Source organism: Callionymus lyra, chromosome 10, assembly GCF_982586985.1.
Source record: "Callionymus lyra chromosome 10, fCalLyr1.hap1.1, whole genome shotgun sequence".
NCBI lineage: Eukaryota > Metazoa > Chordata > Actinopteri > Syngnathiformes > Callionymidae > Callionymus > Callionymus lyra.
In genome coordinates this window covers 762,501-780,000 of record NC_141827.1, presented here as the reverse complement: position 1 = coordinate 780,000, position 17,500 = coordinate 762,501, and the positions used below count along the sequence as shown (strand labels likewise).

At 40.5% G+C, this 17,500-nt stretch overlaps 1 protein-coding gene across 3 annotated transcripts in view; it reads right to left on the bottom strand.

Annotated features, from left to right (window-relative positions):
• The window catches only part of pdzrn3b (PDZ domain containing RING finger 3b), a 101,293-nt gene that overhangs the window by 6,840 nt on the left and 76,953 nt on the right, over nt 1-17,500 (bottom strand). For all 3 annotated transcript variants that reach the window (XM_087801563.1, XM_087801562.1, XM_087801564.1), the window contains 3 exons: nt 6,207-6,454; nt 5,244-5,331; nt 4,434-4,532 (listed from right to left, as the gene is read on the bottom strand). In XM_087801563.1, coding sequence (XP_087657689.1) covers nt 4,434-4,532; nt 5,244-5,331; nt 6,207-6,454 — 435 coding nt within the window. The remainder of the gene's footprint in view (nt 1-4,433; nt 4,533-5,243; nt 5,332-6,206; nt 6,455-17,500) is intronic.

The window sequence follows — 17,500 nt, the reverse complement described above, 5'->3', positions numbered from 1 at the left end:
TAACAATCGATCTAAACACAACAAGAATTAACGATCGATCTAAACACAACAAGAATTAACAATCGATCTAAACACAACAAGAATTAACAATCGATCTAAACACAACAAGAGTTAACGATCGATCTAAACACAACAAGAATTAACAATCGATCTAAACACAACAAGAATTAACAATCGATCTAAACACAACAAGAATCAACAATCGATCCAAACACAACAAGAGTTAACGATCGATCTAAACACAACAAGAATTAACAATCGATCTAAACACAACAAGAATTAACAATCGATCTAAACACAACAAGAATTAACGATCGATCTAAACACAACAAGAATTAACAATCGATCTAAACACAACAAGAATTAACGATCGATCCAAACACAACAAGAGTTAACGATCGATCTAAACACAACAAGAATTAACAATCGATCTAAACACAACAAGAATTAACAATCGATCCAAACACAACAAGAGTTAACGATCGATCCAAACACAACAAGAATTAACGATCGATCTAAACACAACAAGAGTTAACGATCGATCTAAACACAACAAGAATTAACAATCGATCTAAACACAACAAGAATTAACGATTGATCTAAACACAACAAGAATTAACGATTGATCTAAACACAACAAGAATCAACAATCGATCTAAACACAACAAGAATTAACAATCGATCTAAACACAACAAGAATTAACGATTGATCTAAACACAACAAGAATTAACGATTGATCTAAACACAACAAGAGTCAACGATCGATCTAAACACAACAAGAGTTAACAATCGATCTAAACACAACAAGAATTAACAATCGATCTAAACACAACAAGAATTAACGATTGATCTAAACACAACAAGAATTAACGATTGATCTAAACACAACAAGAATTAACAATCGATCTAAACACAACAAGAATTAACGATTGATCTAAACACAACAAGAATTAACAATCGATCTAAACACAACAAGAATTAACGATTGATCTAAACACAACAAGAATCAACGATCGATCTAAACACAACAAGAATCAACGATCGATCTAAACACAACAAGAATCAACGATCGATCTAAACACAACAAGAATTAACGATCGATCTAAACACAACAAGAATTAACGATCGATCCAAACACAACAAGAGTTAACAATCGATCTAAACACAACAAGAATTAACGATCGATCTAAACACAACAAGAATTAACGATCGATCTAAACACAACAAGAATTAACAATCGATCCCAACACAACAAGAATTAACAATCGATCCAAACACAACAAGAGTTAACGATCGATCCAAACACAACAAGAATTAACGATCGATCTAAACACAACAAGAATTAACAATCGATCCAAACACAACAAGAGTTAACGATCGATCTAAACACAACAAGAATTAACGATCGATCCAAACACAACAAGAATTAACAATCGATCTAAACACAACAAGAATTAACGATTGATCTAAACACAACAAGAATTAACGATCGATCTAAACACAACAAGAGTTAACGATCGATCTAAACACAACAAGAATTAACGATCGATCTAAACACAACAAGAATCAACAATCGATCTAAACACAACAAGAATTAACGATCGATCTAAACACAACAAGAATTAACGATCGATCTAAACACAACAAGAATTAACAATCGATCTAAACACAACAAGAGTCAACGATCGATCTAAACACAACAAGAATCAACAATCGATCCAAACACAACAAGAATTAACAATCGATCTAAACACAACAAGAATTAACGATTGATCTAAACACAACAAGAATTAACGATCGATCTAAACACAACAAGAGTTAACGATCGATCTAAACACAACAAGAATTAACAATCGATCTAAACACAACAAGAGTCAACGATCGATCTAAACACAACAAGAGTTAACAATCGATCTAAACACAACAAGAATTAACAATCGATCTAAACACAACAAGAATTAACGATTGATCTAAACACAACAAGAATTAACAATCGATCTAAACACAACAAGAGTCAACGATCGATCTAAACACAACAAGAGTTAACAATCGATCTAAACACAACAAGAATTAACAATCGATCTAAACACAACAAGAATTAACGATTGATCTAAACACAACAAGAATCAACGATCGATCTAAACACAACAAGAATTAACGATCGATCTAAACACAACAAGAATCAACGATCGATCTAAACACAACAAGAATCAACGATCGATCTAAACACAACAAGAATTAACGATCGATCCAAACACAACAAGAGTTAACAATCGATCTAAACACAACAAGAATTAACAATCAATCCAAACACAACAAGAATTAACAATCGATCCAAACACAACAAGAGTTAACGATCGATCCAAACACAACAAGAATTAACGATCGATCCAAACACAACAAGAATCAACGATCGATCTAAACACAACAAGAATTAACAATCGATCCAAACACAACAAGAGTTAACGATCGATCTAAACACAACAAGAATTAACGATCGATCCAAACACAACAAGAATTAACAATCGATCTAAACACAACAAGAATTAACGATTGATCTAAACACAACAAGAATTAACGATCGATCTAAACACAACAAGAATTAACGATCGATCTAAACACAACAAGAATTAACGATCGATCTAAACACAACAAGAATCAACGATCGATCTAAACACAACAAGAATTAACAATCGATCTAAACACAACAAGAGTCAACGATCGATCTAAACACAACAAGAATTAACAATCGATCCAAACACAACAAGAGTTAACGATCGATCCAAACACAACAAGAGTTAACGATCGATCCAAACACAACAAGAATTAACGATCGATCTAAACACAACAAGAATTAACAATCGATCTAAACACAACAAGAGTCAACGATCGATCTAAACACAACAAGAATTAACAATCGATCCAAACACAACAAGAGTTAACGATCGATCTAAACACAACAAGAGTTAACGATCGATCCAAACACAACAAGAGTTAACGATCGATCCAAACACAACAAGAATCAACGATCGATCTAAACACAACAAGAATTAACAATCGATCTAAACACAACAAGAATTAACGATCGATCTAAACACAACAAGAATCAACGATCGATCTAAACACAACAAGAATTAACAATCGATCTAAACACAACAAGAGTCAACGATCGATCTAAACACAACAAGAATCAACAATCGATCCAAACACAACAAGAATTAACAATCGATCTAAACACAACAAGAATCAACGATTGATCTAAACACAACAAGAATTAACAATCGATCTAAACACAACAAGAGTCAACGATCGATCTAAACACAACAAGAATCAACAATCGATCCAAACACAACAAGAATTAACAATCGATCCAAACACAACAAGAATTAACAATCGATCCAAACACAACAAGAGTTAACGATCGATCCAAACACAACAAGAATTAACGATCGATCTAAACACAACAAGAATTAACAATCGATCCAAACACAACAAGAGTTAACGATTGATCTAAACACAACAAGAATTAACGATCGATCCAAACACAACAAGAATTAACAATCGATCTAAACACAACAAGAATTAACGATTGATCTAAACACAACAAGAATTAACGATCGATCTAAACACAACAAGAGTTAACGATCGATCTAAACACAACAAGAATTAACGATCGATCTAAACACAACAAGAATCAACGATCGATCTAAACACAACAAGAATTAACAATCGATCTAAACACAACAAGAGTCAACGATCGATCTAAACACAACAAGAATTAACAATCGATCCAAACACAACAAGAGTTAACGATCGATCCAAACACAACAAGAGTTAACGATCGATCCAAACACAACAAGAATTAACGATCGATCTAAACACAACAAGAATTAACAATCGATCCAAACACAACAAGAGTTAACGATCGATCTAAACACAACAAGAATTAACGATCGATCCAAACACAACAAGAATTAACAATCGATCTAAACACAACAAGAATTAACGATTGATCTAAACACAACAAGAATTAACGATCGATCTAAACACAACAAGAGTTAACGATCGATCTAAACACAACAAGAATTAACGATCGATCTAAACACAACAAGAATCAACGATCGATCTAAACACAACAAGAATTAACAATCGATCTAAACACAACAAGAGTCAACGATCGATCTAAACACAACAAGAATTAACAATCGATCTAAACACAACAAGAGTTAACGATCGATCTAAACACAACAAGAGTTAACGATCGATCTAAACACAACAAGAGTTAACGATCGATCTAAACACAACAAGAATCAACGATCGATCTAAACACAACAAGAATTAACAATCGATCTAAACACAACAAGAGTCAACGATCGATCTAAACACAACAAGAGTTAAGGATGATGTTTGTCAACACAACCTGATGTCGTACCTCACTGATGTAAATCCCAGCATCATCCTCGTCGTCCGTCCGGTAGCAGATGGTCAGTCCCAGCTTGTCCTGGACGTTGGCTCTGAACAAGTCGACCTCCTGGACACACATTCATGAAGACAGTGAGATCATCCGTCACTGGATGATGATGCAGCGAATCTTCTCTCGTCTCTATCTCACAGAGGCAGACACTGATTCTCAGCTGGTCCAGCTCTGCAGCAGGTCACACGAGTTAATTGAATGACCTGGTGACCTGAGGACCATCTAGAACCTACCAGACCTTCTTGAAAATGAACCTTATTCTGCATGACAGACTAGAAAAGCACACAGACAGCACATCCCTCCACCAAGGAGGTCAAATGACTTCAATCAAGAACTAGCGTTTCTTGCAGGATCTCACTGGACCTGCTGACGAGCCAAACAAGTGAACGCAGAAACCTTCTTAGATCCAGACGGATCTTCAGCTCAAATCAACATTTGCTCTGGTTTCTCGTCACTGAAGTTCATGTATTTCTCGCAGCTCCAGGTTTGAACTGAAGCATAACGAGCCTCTGACTTTGACATGATCTCTTCGAGTCAATCTCGTGTGGCCTTGAACTTCACCGCCGCAGAGATGATGATCATTCTGAGCATAAGGTATAAGGGGGGGTTAGAGGTCATTAGGATCAAACAAAGGCTGGTCCTCGACCTCGACAGATTCATCAGTGTTATTATCCTCTAATGATCCAGTGCTGGTGTCGCCAGCATCACGCGGAGATGATTCGTCACAAGATGTCGTGCTTCATGATCCAGCCTCTCCACACGACTGACCTCGTACTCCAGCTCCTCGCGCTCCATGTCGTGGTGCAGGCCGTCCAGGAAGTCGTTGGGGTCGAAGAACGTGTGCGGAGGGGCGTGTCTGGAACACACAGGTGTACAGGTACAGGTGAGAGGAAATAATGTCACTTGAATCAGACGCTCTCGTCACAAATCAACACGTTAGTTCCGTTCATTTCACTCAAATCCATTAAATCATTCAACGCTTCAGGATCTGAGGTTTGAATCCAGAGCAGCTTCAGTGTCTGCAGGAAAATAACTTTTCATTAAATCTCATCAACTTTTAGACTTTTAGTTTCGTACATTAGGATTAAATATATATTTAGAAATGTTTCTGGAGTTTGTGTTTGTCTCCATGGCAACAACTACAAGACATTCTTAGCATTAGCATCGTGAAGGAACGAGCTAAAGGAAGAAGATCGTCGTGTTTGATCAACAAATATTCAAACTCAAACAAATGATTAGAGGCAACAACAACAACAATAACATCATGTCTTCATCAGACACTGATGACCAGGAGGAGACAAAGACTTTTAAAATAAAGATGTTTACGACGAGTGAAGGAAGAAGAAACTGTTGCAGCTCAAACTCATCACTCGAGTAAAACCAGTGTTTCACACCTGAGCTGTTTTCATAATTCATGTAAATCTGTTTTTTTCATGCTTTAAAAGTTAATTTGAGTCTGTGAAGGTTTGAAAGATCCAGTTTAAGGTCATTCAAACTTAATGTGTACATTATCTAGATTTTATCTATCAAACATGGTTAAAATAATGAACACAATCATTTTACGACGTAAGATCAAAACCTCATCAGCTGCAGGCGGGTCTAAAGTGAGTGGAAGGTCAACATGGAAGAGTTTTATCCTTTTATCTAATATGAAAAAGCTCAAAACACACGTCTCTGCCAACATCTGCTCCTGATTGGTGGAGAAACAGGAGAAGGTTCCGAGGTTCTTACTCTTCAGGAAGCATGAAGTCCTCCAGCTCCGTCATGGGGGGCGACGGCGGAGGCATCTGGGCGAGAGCCAGGATGTGCTGGAGGGTGATGTCGGTCTGGGTGCTCATGTCGAAAACCTGGGGGTCGTTTGCGACCAGTTTCGCCAGAGGAGCTCGACGCAGGACCTGGACCATGATGGGCTCCTTGGCGGTGCGGAAGGCCTCGACGGCCTGGTCGTGCGTGGCCTTGGACAGGTCTTTGCCGTTGACCTGCAGAGAATCAGTTCATCAGTGGTCGCTCCTATAAACGAACAGATCAAGGCTCCGGGACAGAAATCATAAACATCTCAGGGTCACGGTTGGACTGAACCAGGACTTCATTAGAACGTGGTCTTCATCAGAGAAGCAGCTTCAGTGAAGACACTCGTAGATGAACACGAGTCTCAGCGCAGACGTCGATTCATTGGAGTGAAAACTAATGAAGAAGAGACACTGATGAGCTCCACACGAGTCTGGATCTGCTCACAATTAAAAGCAAATAAAGAGAAGATCTTCGCGTTCAAATGTCAGACGAGAGCTTGGATTAGAGTTGATTCACTCGAGCTCCAGTCGCAACTTCTGGTGACAGAAATTAAATCCATGAACAAGCGACGACTCTTTATTAGACGACATCGTCGCTTCAGCTGTGAGTTCACTGGATCTCTCTCTCACACACACACACACACGCACACGCACACGCACACACACACACACACACACACACACACACACACACACACACACACACACACACAACGACCAAATAAAGGAGTACATATCTGATTTGTACAGTTGCCGCTGGATTTCATCTTTATTTACTTTATTTACAACAACATGTCATCGTTGAGCTTTTATTGTGAAGGATTCGTGTTTGCTCCAGCCAGTGCTCGGGAAAAGTGCAACATTATCAAAACACGTATTGAAACAAAGGTAAAATAACATGTGTTTCGCTCAGAAACTTCTGCCAGAATATAAAATCTATAAACCAAGAACACGTCGAAGCTTGATTTGCAGCAGCAAGAACCAAGAGCTTTTAAATGTTAACTTGTATTTAACCAACCTTTCCACTAACTTGACTCAATTTCCCAGACGATTAGTGGAACTTTGAAGCTGAACCGTGATTGGAGGAGGAAGAAAGACGGATTGAAGCGAGCGCTGCTCCCACTAACAACCAGCACGGATTAATGCTAATCCTCGCCTGCAGGATAATTGGATCATCTCAGTGGACTTCAGTTCTACATCAAAACTTTGTCCAGAAAAAATGATTAGCTCATCAATTTTGCAGTTTTCTCTGCACGTTTCTCACGGAATACTAATGTTGGGAAACTTATAGACGAGCGCGAGAGTCTCAGGTTCTGTGGCATCTTTGTGCTCGTGTGTCTCAGTCCGACCAGGAATCTCACGGACACTTCCAGCCAGTGAACCGGAGACAAAAGCTTGAGCCGCAGCCTTGTTGCCCTCAATGGAGGGACGTCCCGCTGCAGTCGGGGGTCCCACGACCTCCATTCAGAACCTCACCTCTGACATGAAGCAGCCCTTTGCAGCGCACTGGGAAAAAAACCCATGACCTCCCTGACTCGACGCACAACAATTAACGTTAACACGAGCGCCTTGAACGACAGACCTTTGCTGTGTCTCAAATCACATACTTGTGTACTCAAAGTTAGTATTTTTAGTGTGTAAGTGCGTCTCAATTCTTAGTATGTAAAGTCAGTGCTCCATACTCACTAGATTGTTACTAAAACACCCACAAAACTGAGTATGAATCGATGGACACTTTCTACACTAAACGACTCCATCTTAGTGACGTTGTAAACAGAAGTTACGTCATATATATATATATATATATATATGTATATATATATATATATATATATATATACATACTATCTGTGGAGGATTAGTTACTAGTTAGTACGTACACTATCCTGATGCGTACTAACTTCTAGTATACTAAGAGAAGTATGTTTGAGACATACTATCTGTGGAGGATTAGTTACTAGTTAGTACGTACACTATCCTGATGATACTAACTTCTAGTATACTAAGAGAAGTATGTTTGAGACATACTATCTGTGGAGGATTAGTTACTAGTTAGTACGTACACTATCCTGATGATACTAACTTCTAGTATACTAAGAGAAGTATGTTTGAGACATACTATCTGTGGAGGATTAGTTACTAGTTAGTACGTACACTATCCTGATGATACTAACTTCTAGTATACTAAGAGAAGCATGTTTGAGACATACTATCTGTGGAGGATTAGTTACTAGTTAGTACGTACACTATCCTGATGATACTAACTTCTAGTATACTAAGAGAAGTATGTTTGAGACATACTATCTGTGGAGGATTAGTTACTAGTTAGTATGTACACTATCCTGATGATACTAACTTCTAGTATACTAAGAGAAGTATGTTTGAGACATACTATCTGTGGAGGATTAGTTACTAGTTAGTACGTACACTATCCTGATGATACTAACTTCTAGTATACTAAGAGAAGTATGTTTGAGACATACTATCTGTGGAGGATTAGTTACTAGTTAGTACGTACACTATCCTGATGATACTAACTTCTAGTATACTAAGAGAAGTATGTTTGAGACATACTATCTGTGGAGGATTAGTTACTAGTTAGTACGTACACTATCCTGATGCGTACTAACTTCTAGTATACTAAGAGAAGTATGTTTGAGACATACTTTCTGTGGAGGATTAGTTACTAGTTAGTATGTACACTATCCTGATGATACTAACTTCGAGTATACTAAGAGAAGTATGTTTGAGACATACTATCTGTGGAGGATTAGTTACTAGTTAGTATGTACACTATCCTGATGATACTAACTTCTAGTATACTAAGAGAAGTATGTTTGAGACATACTATCTGTGGAGGATTAGTTACTAGTTAGTACGTACACTATCCTGATGCGTACTAACTTCTAGTATACTAAGAGAAGTATGTTTGAGACATACTATCTGTGGAGGATTAGTTACTAGTTAGTACGTACACTATCCTGATGATACTAACTTCTAGTATACTAAGAGAAGTATGTTTGAGACATACTATCTGTGGAGGATTAGTTACTAGTTAGTACGTACACTATCCTGATGATACTAACTTCTAGTATACTAAGAGAAGTATGTTTGAGACATACTATCTGTGGAGGATTAGTTACTAGTTAGTACGTACACTATCCTGATGATACTAACTTCTAGTATACTAAGAGAAGTATGTTTGAGACATACTATCTGTGGAGGATTAGTTACTAGTTAGTACGTACACTATCCTGATGATACTAACTTCTAGTATACTAAGAGAAGTATGTTTGAGACATACTATCTGTGGAGGATTAGTTACTAGTTAGTACGTACACTATCCTGATGCGTACTAACTTCTAGTATACTAAGAGAAGTATGTTTGAGACATACTATCTGTGGAGGATTAGTTACTAGTTAGTACGTACACTATCCTGATGATACTAACTTCTAGTATACTAAGAGAAGTATGTTTGAGACATACTATCTGTGGAGGATTAGTTACTAGTTAGTACGTACACTATCCTGATGATACTAACTTCTAGTATACTAAGAGAAGTATGTTTGAGACATACTATCTGTGGAGGATTAGTTACTAGTTAGTACGTACACTATCCTGATGATACTAACTTCTAGTATACTAAGAGAAGTATGTTTGAGACATACTATCTGTGGAGGATTAGTTACTAGTTAGTACGTACACTATCCTGATGATACTAACTTCTAGTATACTAAGAGAAGTATGTTTGAGACATACTATCTGTGGAGGATTAGTTACTAGTTAGTACGTACACTATCCTGATGATACTAACTTCTAGTATACTAAGAGAAGTATGTTTGAGACATACTATCTGTGGAGGATTAGTTACTAGTTAGTACGTACACTATCCTGATGATACTAACTTCTAGTATACTAAGAGAAGTATGTTTGAGACATACTATCTGTGGAGGATTAGTTACTAGTTAGTACGTACACTATCCTGATGCGTACTAACTTCTAGTATACTAAGAGAAGTATGTTTGAGACATACTTTCTGTGGAGGATTAGTTACTAGTTAGTACGTACACTATCCTGATGATACTAACTTCTAGTATACTAAGAGAAGTATGTTTGAGACATACTATCTGTGGAGGATTAGTTACTAGTTAGTACGTACACTATCCTGATGATACTAACTTCTAGTATACTAAGAGAAGTATGTTTGAGACATACTATCTGTGGAGGATTAGTTACTAGTTAGTACGTACACTATCCTGATGATACTAACTTCTAGTATACTAAGAGAAGTATGTTTGAGACATACTATCTGTGGAGGATTAGTAACTAGTTAGTATGTACACTATCCTGATGATACTAACTTCTAGTATACTAAGAGAAGTATGTTTGAGACATACTATCTGTGGAGGATTAGTTACTAGTTAGTACGTACACTATCCTGATGATACTAACTTCTAGTATACTAAGAGAAGTATGTTTGAGACATACTATCTGTGGAGGATTAGTTACTAGTTAGTACGTACACTATCTTGATGATACTAACTTCTAGTATACTAAGAGAAGTATGTTTGAGACATACTATCTGTGGAGGATTAGTTACTAGTTAGTACGTACACTATCCTGATGATACTAACTTCTAGTATACTAAGAGAAGTATGTTTGAGACATACTATCTGTGGAGGATTAGTTACTAGTTAGTACGTACACTATCCTGATGCATACTAACTTCTAGTATACTAAGAGAAGTATGTTTGAGACATACTATCTGTGGAGGATTAGTTACTAGTTAGTACGTACACTATCCTGATGATACTAACTTCTAGTATACTAAGAGAAGTATGTTTGAGACACAGCTCTGGTCCTTGATCACCTGAGTCTCTGCCACGATGAAGCCAGGATTCTTCAGAGGCTCGTCTTGAAAATCAACCACAGAAGAGACGAATACTAATGAGATCTAAATCACGAGTGTCTGTCAGGAATTCCCTCAGCTTTGTTATTCAAACACCTCGAGGTGATGCACGTGATCCGCTGAACTTCCTCCAGATTCCCTGGATTTTGAACAGACAACAGGAGTCGTCAGCCGGACGAACAACAATCGAGCGACACGATCTTCCACGTAACCTGGACCAACATTGGATTTAGATTGACAGGAAGCACAATGTGTGCGTCTCTGTGTGTGTTTATGTGTTTCTGTTCACACAATGAAGATGTTGTCACAGATGCTTGTCAATCAATTCTTTCATTAGTGCGTCGCTCAAAATGAACAGGTTGAGATTCTTTCATTACGATCCGTCTGGAGTTAATAACATTTTTAAATAGAATATGTTTCATTCATGAAGATGATAAAAACTTCTGATCGACACCAATGACCTGATCTGACGAAGATGTCAGTCGTCTCTGAATAAGTCGTCACTTAAACTGAACCTTTTTCAGCCGATAGATTAAAAATATTCATATTTTCCATCTTCGTCGAACCACAGACATGATGAAGTCACGACACCAGCCTTCATGATCCAGCATCACCAGTTTTACCGAGACGAGGGAAAATAAAAAACGTACTAGAAAAGAGTTTTAAGAAAATCTCCTTCTTTGTTGGATTCAACAACCAATAAAGAATCTCACAAATAAATCTAAAATAGTTCCATCAAACACAGAGATGGTTCCAAAGCTTCAACAGTCTGGAAGGATTTCTCTCCTCTGGTCCTGAAGCTCAGGAACCATCAGTAGATTCTGATCCACAGACCTCAGAGCCCGAGCTGGGGTGTAAGTCTGGATCAGATCATGAAGGTCTGACCATGAATAGATCTGAAAGTAAGAACCAGAATTTTAAAATGATCCTGAAAGAAACTAGAGAAGAGTTTGAAGGAGAAATGTGAGTTCTTCTACTAGAGCGGCTCAGAGTATGAACTGCAGGCAAAACACATCCTTCTTGTTTAGACACAAAATAAACACAATAGTGTAAACGACACAAACACATTATAATGTTGTGACATCATTGATGTTTATTTTCTCACTTTAACAGTTTGTGTCAGTTTTGTTCAGAGTTAACTTGAGACGTTCATCAAACACCAGGTTCCTCAGTTTGACTGACATCAGTCACTCAAGTTCTGACTCGACCCTGAACTTCAACAATCACCAGAGTTTGACTTTTGTCCACATTTAGCTTCAAAGTGTGACGTCAGGAGTTGAACATGGAGCCTAGTCTGGGTCACAAACACATTGAGGTCCATCACTCAAGTGAGGTCGCAGATAATATTGTTGTGGAACCTTCAACTGGTACTGACCACTGCGGTCAAGGAATGCGACAGTTTCACATTCTTACTCTAAATATGTGAGAGTAGATTTTGAGTCACGATGAAAAACCACATTTGAGATGTTTTCAGAAGAACACTGTGAACCAAAGATAAACACACAGTGATGACCGTCAGAGCCCAGTTGTTGAGAACATGTTCATCACAGTGGGATCCCTTAAGAAGAGGAGCTTCATCAGAGAGTCCTCGTGTTTCTCAGCGACCACTGAACACCGTCTTCAGACCCGAGCCTCGAGTCCGGCTCCTCTTTCTGGTCGACTCCACTTCGAGGCTGCATTTCAGAAGAAGATCAAGACGATTTGTGGCGTATTTGATGTCTGACAGTGATTTGTAGGATCATGAACGAAGCAGTTCCTTCTGTCATTTGGCTTCCAGTTCAACAAGAGAGACTCGACCAGTTGAACTTCTTGTTCCGTCCATTTCTTCAAACCAACAAAACTCAAGAACCAGAGAAACTCATCGGTTCAATAAAAACAACAAGTTTTCAAGACGTTTCAAGTGAACTTATGTCTTCAAGAACCAAACACTCAACGTCAGAACCTGAAGAACCAGATCTTTATCGTGTCAATCAAAGGTTGAGACCAGCAGAGACTCACAGCACTGACCCGGGGATTCCCCCCTTCTGTCTGACCCTTGATGCTCCTCAACGTGGCCCAAGTTACAGAACATTCAATGTATCTTCATTTCACTGGTAGATGACGCTGAAGAGAAGATCAAGCTTCTCTGAAATGACACCTTGGTCCAGTAGAACATCAGCAACTTATGAGACGTCCAGAGAAGCTGAAGGTCCCTCAACATGGAAGTGGCATCAGCGTGTGTTGTGCGCTCGAGCTCCACAATAACACAAACAGCTGCACACACTTCTATCAACACAACCACGATCCAGGTCACGGTCGTCGCTCATGTTGTGTCTGGAGTTAAGTGCGTCTTTCCATCAACCTTCAAGGGCAAATGTCATCGGCCGCCGTTCGTCGACCTTAGGCAGTGACCCTTGACCTCAAAACGGTCTGATTTATCCTCGCCAACGGTTCTAAATCACGACCGTCCGCCGGAGAAACGCTCCGGGTCACGGTCGTGTCGCGATGGTCACGGCGTTCATCAAAGAACCTTCTCTGGTTCCAACATCTGGTCGTTCCTCGTCAACGTCACCTGATCCTCGAGAGGCTTTTAACCTCAAAGTCCATCTACACTTTTGTTCCGGGGCCGGTTATGGGTCTGCTGGGACCGGGTCCTCCGTCCTGGACTGACAGTTAAGTAGACGGAGCGTCTCCCCCGTGGCGAGCGACCACCTGCTCCGGCGTAGAACAGATGTGACGCCAGCATCTCATCGCTTCGTCACCTCGACCCGCCTGCGTCGGCCTCATCGCGGCCCCCGAGGTCCGGTTCCAGGGGCCGCTTTGATGGCGGCGTCTGTGACGGGTTCATCGGGGGCTCGACAAACGTCTCTGTCGCCCCCTCCTGTCGGACCAGGGTCACGTCTGGAGAAGCAACTGTTCGGTTTCTTCGTTTTCAAAGAGAAAAACTTTCTGTCAAACAAGTTCGATCGAATCTGTCGCTTTGGAAGTTTCAGAAGATGCTGGAAAAATAACTATTCTGTCAATCATTCATTCACTGAGGCTGTCCCAGCTACTCAGGGAGAGAAGCAGGGACACCCTGAACAGATCACGAGAGTGACGAGTGTGACGAGCAGACGGTTGTCACTCGTTAGATTCTTCAGCGTCACGATCTCTAACGATCGTTAGCGTCGTTAGCGTCGTTAGCGTCGCACCGAGAGATTTAAATCCAGAGAATTCCTGCCGCGGTCGAACTCAAGTTCACTCAGAGTTCATGTGAGGACGAGTCGAGGAACAACTTTTGTCGTTTCATTCAGTAAATACACAATAATAACACAATAATAACACGATAATAACACGATAATAACACGATAATAACACAATAATAAAACAATAATAACACGATAATAACACAATAATAACACAATAATAACACGATAATAACACAATAATAACACGATAATAACACAATAATAAAACAATAATAACACAATAATAAAACAATAACAACACAATAATAACACGATAATAACACGAGAAACAAGTTGTTTACAGAAAGTCTGTCAATAAAATCAATCAAATCTAAACAAAATAGATGAAAAAAAGAAACAAAAGTTTGAAAGTAGAATTTAAAGTTTGATTTAATACTAAAAACCTGATGAAATATAATTATTTAAACACAACAAACTTTACAATATTATATTAAAATGTTGTAATAAACTGTAGTGAATTAGAATATTTTCTTCTTTCGTCAAAGTCACGTTTTTAAACTTCAATCTGTCAATCATTCATCATCCCTCTCTTTCAGAGCGTCCACCTCTTTATCATCCCTCTCTTTCACAGCGTCCACCTCTTCATCATCTCTCTCTTTCACAGCGTCCACCTCTTCATCATCCCTCTCTTTGACAGCGTCCACCTCTTCATCATCCCTCTCTTTCAGAGCATCCACCTCTTCATCATCCCTCTCTTTGACAGCGTCCACCTCTTCATCATCCCTCTCTTTCACAGCGTCCACCTCTTCATCATCCCTCTCTTTCACAGCGTCCACCTCTTCATCATCCCTCTCTTTGACAGCGTCCACCTCTTCATCATCCCTCTCTTTCACAGCGTCCACCTCTTCATCATCCCTCTCTTTCACAGCGTCCACCTCTTCATCATCCCTCTCTTTCACAGCGTCCACCTCTTTATCATCCCTCTCTTTCAGAGCATCCACCTCTTTATCATCCCTCTCTTTCACAGCGTCCACCTCTTCATCATCCCTCTCTTTCACAGCGTCCACCTCTTTATCATCCCTCTCTTTCACAGCGTCCACCTCTTCATCATCTCTCTCTTTCACAGCGTCCACCTCTTCATCATCCCTCTCTTTGACAGCGTCCACCTCTTCATCATCCCTCTCTTTCAGAGCATCCACCTCTTCATCATCCCTCTCTTTGACAGCGTCCACCTCTTCATCATCCCTCTCTTTCACAGCGTCCACCTCTTCATCATCCCTCTCTTTCACAGTGTCCACCTCTTCATCATCCCTCTCTTTGACAGCGTCCACCTCTTCATCATCCCTCTCTTTCACAGCGTCCACCTCTTCATCATCCCTCTCTTTCACAGCGTCCACCTCTTCATCATCCCTCTCTTTCACAGCGTCCACCTCTTCATCATCCCTCTCTTTCAGAGCATCCACCTCTTCATCATCCCTCTCTTTCACAGCGTCCACCTCTTCATCATCCCTCTCTTTCAGAGCATCCACCTCTTCATCATCCCTCTCTTTCACAGCGTCCACCTCTTCATCATCCCTCTCTTTCACAGCGTCCACCTCTTCATCATCCCTCTCTTTCAGAGCGTCCACCTCTTCATCATCCCTCTCTTTCACAGCGTCCACCTCTTCATCATCCCTCTCTTTGACAGCGTCCACCTCTTCATCATCCCTCTCTTTCACAGCGTCCACCTCTTCATCATCCCTCTCTTTGACAGCGTCCACCTCTTCATCATCCCTCTCTTTCACAGCGTCCACCTCTTCATCATCCCTCGCTTTCAGAGCGTCCACCTCTTCATCATCTCTCTCTTTCAGAGCATCCACCTCTTCATCATCCCTCTCTTTCACAGCGTCCACCTCTTCATCATCCCTCGCTTTCAGAGCATCCACCTCTTCATCATCCCTCTCTTTCACAGCGTCCACCTCTTCATCATCCCTCTCTTTCACAGTGTCCACCTCTTCATCATCCCTCTCTTTCACAGCGTCCACCTCTTCATCATCCCTCTCTTTGACAGCGTCCACCTCTTCATCATCCCTCTCTTTCACAGCGTCCACCTCTTCATCATCCCTCGCTTTCAGAGCATCCACCTCTTCATCATCCCTCTCTTTCACAGCGTCCACCTCTTCATCATCCCTCGCTTTCAGAGCATCCACCTCTTCATCATCCCTCTCTTTCACAGCGTCCACCTCTTCATCATCCCTCGCTTTCAGAGCATCCACCTCTTCATCATCCCTCTCTTTCACAGCGTCCACCTCTTCATCATCCCTTTCTTTCACAGCGTCCACCTCTTCATCATCCCTCTCTTTCACAGCGTCCACCTCTTCATCATCCCTCGCTTTCAGAGCATCCACCTCTTCATCATCCCTCTCTTTCACAGCGTCCACCTCTTCATCATCCCTTTCTTTCACAGCGTCCACCTCTTCATCATCCCTCTCTTTCACAGCGTCCACCTCTTCATCATCCCTCGCTTTCAGAGCATCCACCTCTTCATCATCCCTCTCTTTCACAGCGTCCACCTCTTCATCATCCCTCTCTTTCACAGTGTCCACCTCTTCATCATCCCTCTCTTTCAGAGCGTCCACCTCTTCATCATCCCTCTCTTTCACAGCGTCCACCTCTTCATCATCCCTCTATTTCACAGTGTCCACCTCTTCATCATCCCTCTATTTCACAGTGTCCACCTCTTCATCATCCCTCTCTTTCACAGCGTCCACCTCTTCATCATCCCTTTCTTTCACAGCGTCCACCTCTTCATCATCCCTCTCTTTCACAGCGTCCACCTCTTCATCATCCCTTTCTTTCACAGTGTCCACCTCTTCATCATCCCTCTATTTCACAGTGTCCACCTCTTCATCATCCCTCTCTTTCACAGCGTCCACCTCTTCATCATCCCTCTCTCTCACAGCGTCCACCTCTGACCTCTGACCTCCAGAGCTCCAGCAGCAGCAGCTCCAACAAACTTCATCTCAAACCTCGACATGTTCTTCTTCTCGTCGGAAGCATCGAGTGTGAAGACAGTACCTGACGGACTTCATAGAGTAGTTTGAAGTTCTCCTCCGGCGGCTGCAGGGCACACAGTCTGCATCCCATAATGCACCAGGTCTGACCATGTGAGCTCCAGG